This window comes from Chroicocephalus ridibundus, chromosome 3 (assembly GCF_963924245.1).
Source record: "Chroicocephalus ridibundus chromosome 3, bChrRid1.1, whole genome shotgun sequence".
In the NCBI taxonomy this organism is placed as follows: Eukaryota; Metazoa; Chordata; class Aves; order Charadriiformes; family Laridae; genus Chroicocephalus; species Chroicocephalus ridibundus.
The window spans coordinates 4698380-4704379 of NC_086286.1; the positions used below are offsets into that span (position 1 = coordinate 4698380).

The 6000-nt window shown below is 40.2% G+C and overlaps 1 protein-coding gene across 5 annotated transcripts in view; it reads left to right on the plus strand.

Annotated features, from left to right (window-relative positions):
• SLX4IP (SLX4 interacting protein) overlaps positions 1-5372 on the plus strand; it is a 79207-nt gene extending 73835 nt beyond the window's left edge. For all 5 annotated transcript variants that reach the window (XM_063331271.1, XM_063331273.1, XM_063331274.1 and 2 more), the window contains 2 exons: positions 2029-2138; positions 3644-5372. In XM_063331271.1, the coding sequence (XP_063187341.1) occupies positions 2029-2138; positions 3644-4457 (924 nt within the window). In that variant the 3' untranslated portion in view covers positions 4458-5372. The remainder of the gene's footprint in view (positions 1-2028; positions 2139-3643) is intronic.
• Positions 5373-6000: the final 628 nt, after the last annotated feature.

Sequence of the window (6000 nt, forward strand, 5' to 3'; positions counted from 1 at the left end):
AGTGACACGGCTTCGTCATCTTCGCCTCTCTCCAGGGTCTGCTCTTCACGCCGCGGCGTGACGGTACGCTGCAGGCAACGATCACACACAGTTCATAATCAGATGCCAGTTAGAGCTGAGGTTTATTGCTTATCTGCAGTAGTGAGCACGTGTGGACAGGAACTGTCCCCAGTCCTCCTCTGGATTTTGTCCAAAGCGGTACTTTCCATGCATTGCTTACCGCATCTACAAGAATTGCTGTAGTGGAGTGGTGATCCTGTCATGGTCTGCTGTGTCAAGGGCTGAAGAAGATTTAATAGAATTAGCCTTACCACTTACCATAAAGCAGAAATTCAAATGCTTCTGCTCGTGCTCCTCTTCTCTGGCTAAGTAAGAGTGCTCTCCAGCTGCGTTGGTGCAGCGTGATTGTGCAAGATCCTCCGGCCTGAGTTGTGTGAATGTTACTGGAAATCTGAATCGTTTCTACAGACTTTACCGTTAAGAGTCTGCGTCTTCTCTTAAAATTAGCAAAGCTCTCGAGTATCTTAATAATATTCCCTTCTTTAATAGTTTACAAAATATGAAAATGTATTTAGTCAAATTAGGGGAGTCCATACCTCTAACAAGAATAGAAGCAGCAATTAATCCCTCAGATTAAACTAGTTAGGCTTGATTTCTGAGGTTGAAATCACATTGCATGTATGTCTCATGTGTTTTCTGCCTGCTGTAAACACGCGTGTTGCACCATTAGTGAACCGAACTTCATGCATCTAACAATACACACAAACACGTTTGTGCAATTTGCCTCTGAAAGGAAGGCTCAAAACAGCTGTAATTTTTTAAACTGTCAAAATGGCTTTATTTCTTTGCCTGACTACCCTCTTTCTGCTTACAAAACAGGAAGTTGTTTTCACTGGCTTATTCTTCTGGAAAAAGCAGTGAGGTTTACCCCCTCTCCTTTAAAATAGAAATAAAAATGGGCAGGATCGAATCGCCCGTAGATGACAGGTTCCTGAGCGGTGTTCCGGGCAGCAGTCATGTCCACGCTTTAGCCTTGCGCCTCCGCAGTCCCTCTCTGCTTTCTTCAGTTCTTTCATACCACCTGGCTCCAGTTGTGCTGGCTTCATCGTGCGGAGCGAGAAACGGTATGAATAAGCACTCCCTACGTCTGCTGAGCCCCGATCAGAAGTTGCATCATGCAGGCTGAGGAAGAAAAATGCTATCAAAGAAAAGGGGATGCACAAAGCCTCTTCTCTTCTTGACTTTGCCACATTTTTTTCTCTCCTCTCCGTAGCCTCAGAGATAATACTTTTTTGAAGTATGTGGTAGTTAACAGTGAAGTCAGCAAATGGCCCTTCTCTCATTGAGATTGTTTCACTGTGAAAGGAAATGCTCACAGCTTGAAGAAAAAGAGCATTTTCCTTCCCTCCCTCTCGCCCCAATCTCGTATTATATAAAACCATGGTGCTGCTGTTAGCTGAGACCAGAAAGAATTCCCTTGTTGTCCTGTAGTCGCCAACCACTACAAGCTGTGAGCGTTTGAATGTTAGCATTAAAAGTTTTAACCCTTGCCTTCTTAAATGAGCAAATAACACTCTGTATATTTTTTGGTAAGTATGGAAAATTATGGGAATTCTTCTGAGAATAAGTGTATAGACCGCTGCGCCAGTCAGTCTCTTCAGAAAAAAAACTGACAAACATGCTCCTGTCTGCAAGAGAGATTCCTGGCATTTGTCACAGTTTGAGCCACAAAGATGTCAAATATTTGCCAACAGTTTCCTCAGACGGTTTGGAAAGCTCCGTCCTTTACATTGCAGTCTTGTTTGTTTGCGGTATATTTTAGCATATGAAATATGCTCGTTGGGAGTCTGAAAGGGGAGGGAACTGACTAGACTACCAAATATTAAAAGATTAAAAATAATTCTGTTTCTCTTAGACTGCTCAGATCAAAATAATAAAGAACATCTGTAAGTCTTAGTATTAGAAACGGAGTTTTATGTTGAATAATCATAGCTTGATGTTTTAAACCTGTGTTTTCTTTTGGAGCAGAAAGAAGAACTTTCCAATGGGACGTCTGAATACTTTACTGAGTCTGCTGAGAACAAGAAGCTTAAGATTAGTCTGAATGAACAGATAAAGCAAGACATCTTGAAAAAAATGTATGTCACTATTCTTTCTAAGGTGTAAAATGTATAATCTGGTAAAATTTGGGTAAATGGAATCTAGCCTATGTAATAAAACTTCAAATAATATAGACTCCTTTGCAAAAGATTATTTTAAATTACTAAGAGACTACTTAGTGTAGTGTAGCTTATTCACTTTGGTGTAGATAAGCACATAAAATGATCGTCGTTGTTTTGTAGGGCATGAAAAAAGCTATTACAACCCACATAGATATCTCGTGTAGCGCTAGGCAGAATAAAAACAGGGTGTTTTTTCCTTGAATGAAGCTCTGAGCCAAAATAAACGTGATGTTAGAATCTGGTGAAAAACACTTTGCAAATATAGGTTTTGTTCATGTTGAGAGTCTGCAGCGTACCACCATACTAGTCTGGATCTTTGGTCACCGTTAACAAGTGTCCCTCGTGTATTGGATGGAGAGGGTTAGTTAGCTGAACATTTTACTGGTCCTCTGCTGTACCAGGATGCTGTTCTTACCTGCGCAGCCCCAAATCAGCTGTGGAATTGGGGATTTGCTGTGAGTCCTGGCAACTTTTCTTTTTACCCATGTTGTCTCATCTGTATTGTGTCTAGAAATGAGATTAGATTTGGAGGTAACACCAGCTCTACCTATTTTAGAGGAGACCCCTTTCTGAAGAGTTAGTTATGCCGACCTGGGAACTGCTTGGCATCAGCAGAGCAGCAGAAAGCAGTCTCAGCATGGGACAATCCAGAGCAGTATGTTCAGACTCAAAATCTTACATAGGCAGCTACAATACTTATGCACAAAGTTCATCTTGCAGCTGATGTGAAAGCTAGATTTCTGGGTAACGCACTGCTGAGGAGCGTTTCTGTACTGACACCCCATCATGTCCCTTGCGATTCCATTTTTCCTCTATAATTCCTTTAGAATATCATCTACTTGCATTACCTAAGTCCTTCCCAGATGAACGGGCTTGATATTAGATGAGTAGTGGTTAACTTTAAAGTAATGCTTTGAAACGTCCTGGGAAAAATTCCAGAGGAACATTCTAAAATAGAGATTAGAAACTCTCACACAGACACACACGCGCTGCCTCTCCCTGCCTGCCCCCCTCTATTCTTTAGATATACATTATGCATGTGAATATATGGGAATGGTTTGAAATCGTTTAGGCACTTATGAAATACTATTTTATCTAGCCTGTTTGGGAAGGAATTCAATATACTTATGCAGGGTTGACCTTTAACATCTGTAATGAATCCAGTTCTGCCTCTTGGAACAGAATGCGAACTCCTTCATGGCTTAGTCATTAATAAATAGGGTTCCTCTAGTGCAGTGGAAAATCAGATGGATAACACTTGATATTACCCACGCTAGACAAACATTACTGCTTGTCAATATGATATACAGGGCTTTTTTCCATGTTCAGAAAGAGGGTTGACCTAGTGGTGTTTTGGAGTTTGTAAGGAGGGATGATTGAGGCAGAATTTAATTTAAAAACAAAATTCTTCTTTATTGCAGTGTGAAAAGGACAAAAACAAAGAAAAGTAGCACGAGCAAACCTCAAATCAGCAAGGACTTCAACAAAGTGTATCTTGGCTCAGTGGACTTGCAGACAGGGAACAGAAAGAACGACTGTCAGACTTCTCTCGGTCCTCAATCTGAAGTGAAATGTAGGAGTACAGGACAGCTAAAAGACGGCATAAATACAGCTGAGAGCAACTTGGAGCTTCCTGTTTTAGAGCTGGAAAATCACGTTAATCAGAGACAGCCAGATGATGTTAGCAGCCAGCAAAAACCTCACTCTGTGGAGTGGCTGAAGTCGAGTCTTCTAAGCGAGAACCCCCCTTGTAGCTATGAGTCAGCACTGCTGGGTCCAAAACAAAGTCTAAAAGTGACCAAAACACAGGCTCAACAAAAGAGCTGTGGTGCAGAAGAAAAGTTCAGGAAAAAAGTGTCCTCTGAAGGGGCTTCTTTAATTCCTAGCAATACAGAAATGAGTAAGTGCGAGGATGATTGTTTAGGTCTGTTCCTGGCGGAGAAGACCCCGCTTAATTCCCGGTTGTTTTCTAAACAAGACATGACAGAGACTGCTACGTCTGGTGAGGAGTCACTAACTTTGGGAAAAAACCTCTCCCGGCCTCTTTCTGTGAGGAACAATATACTACAGACAAACAAAAATGAGCCGAGCACAACCACTGAAGAATTGCCTGGGATGCCATCATCGTCTTCAGAACTGCAGCCTGTGTCTTCAGAGGAGCTTACCCAAAAAAGAAAAAAAGAAGCTGAAAATGGTCTCAGGAAGTTGAAACTGCGAAGGCTTAAGAAGTCATAAAGTCTGAAATATTACCTTGATGGCACGGGTGGACAGCCAAATTTGTGTTTGGAAAGCAGATGCAAAAAGTAGGAAGCAATTCAAAATATTGAACAATAATAAAAGTGCAAAGACAAAATTAGCTCAAACTTTTAAAGAAAATTTAGTTAACTAAGTTTCTTAGTCATTTGGAACTGTAATGAAGATAATTCTGTTAAGTCATTTGGAATTAGGCATGAATATTGTATGTAGTATTTATAGAAAGAAAAATCTTATAAAATAATATTTACTAAGCAAAATTTTAGATCTGTGTATGTTTTAGTACCATTAAAAAGTCATATCAGCTGATGGCAGCAAAAGTTAAAACCGCTTTCGTGATCTGTTAGCAGCTGCAGATATTCAATGTTTTGCTTGTTTCTGAACACGTAGTTTATTTTAGTAAAAATTAATCCTTTCTCTCTCTGTGTTAGGAAGTTCATGCTTTATTCACATGGTCTTTACGACAGTAAGGCGAATTGAGGTTATTTCAAATAAATCTTTAACCAGGATTTAACGCTGCTGGTAACTTAAGGCCCACCTTTTCGGCGAGGCTTCAAAACAACTTGTGCAGTTTTGATATGACCCTGTGTTTCTAACCCGGGTTGTGGGCACAAGCGATCGTGCATTCAGTCTTTGGGAGAAGGAAGATTGGTTTATGTATGTAGTCACCTGGATGTGCAAGCATTGCTATTGGGAAAAATTCATACATAAACATGCATACACATCTTTGTGCATTGACGCTTCAAAATCAGGCCTTGTTGGTCTGCAAGGACTGTTTTTCAGGTGTTAGCGATACGCAAGTTATTTCTTATTTTAAGATAGAGGTAATTTTTAATTGTACAGTGCATTTTAACACTGCTTTTGCAACTTGTATGGAAATGTAACTTTTTATTTCATGCTTATCTTTTTAAAGTGTTTAAAATAAAATTTTAAGCAATTTTCTTTCATCGTTCTCTCCAAAACAGCGCGACCACAGATGTTTTATGTGAAGCAATTGTGAAAAATACTGCTGACACATAGCTGTGACTGTGGATGTCCTCTTTTAGGTTAAGACAAAGATTCACATCAATGAGCATTAGATGGGTAGCGTAATCCAGGTCCTTATGAGAGTTAGCAGTTGACAGCAAGAAACTGCCAACTGAGCAGCTTCTTCCTGCTATAAACAGCTTCTGCTTTTGCCGTAAATCAAAAAGATTCTGCATGCCTGCTCTAAGACGTTTTCTCTTTTTTCTTTCAGCCTGTTTGCGTGCTGTTTCTCACAGGGCTTTGCAGTAGCTAATGCTTACCAATCTTCAGGCTCTGCAAAAACGGCTTTCCTAATAACAAGCAAAAGCGAGGCTGCAAATGAACCGGGGTATGGAGGAAGAATGGCCTGAGGTCTGTTTACTGTTGTCTTTTTATGGGCATGAGATACTGGGCCAGGAAGGGAGTAAAAAGCACCTTTTTGATGGACTTAAGAGGTGTAAGGACATTTAACGAAGTATTTATCAGAAAAATAAGAGTGATTGAAATAGAATCATTTAAT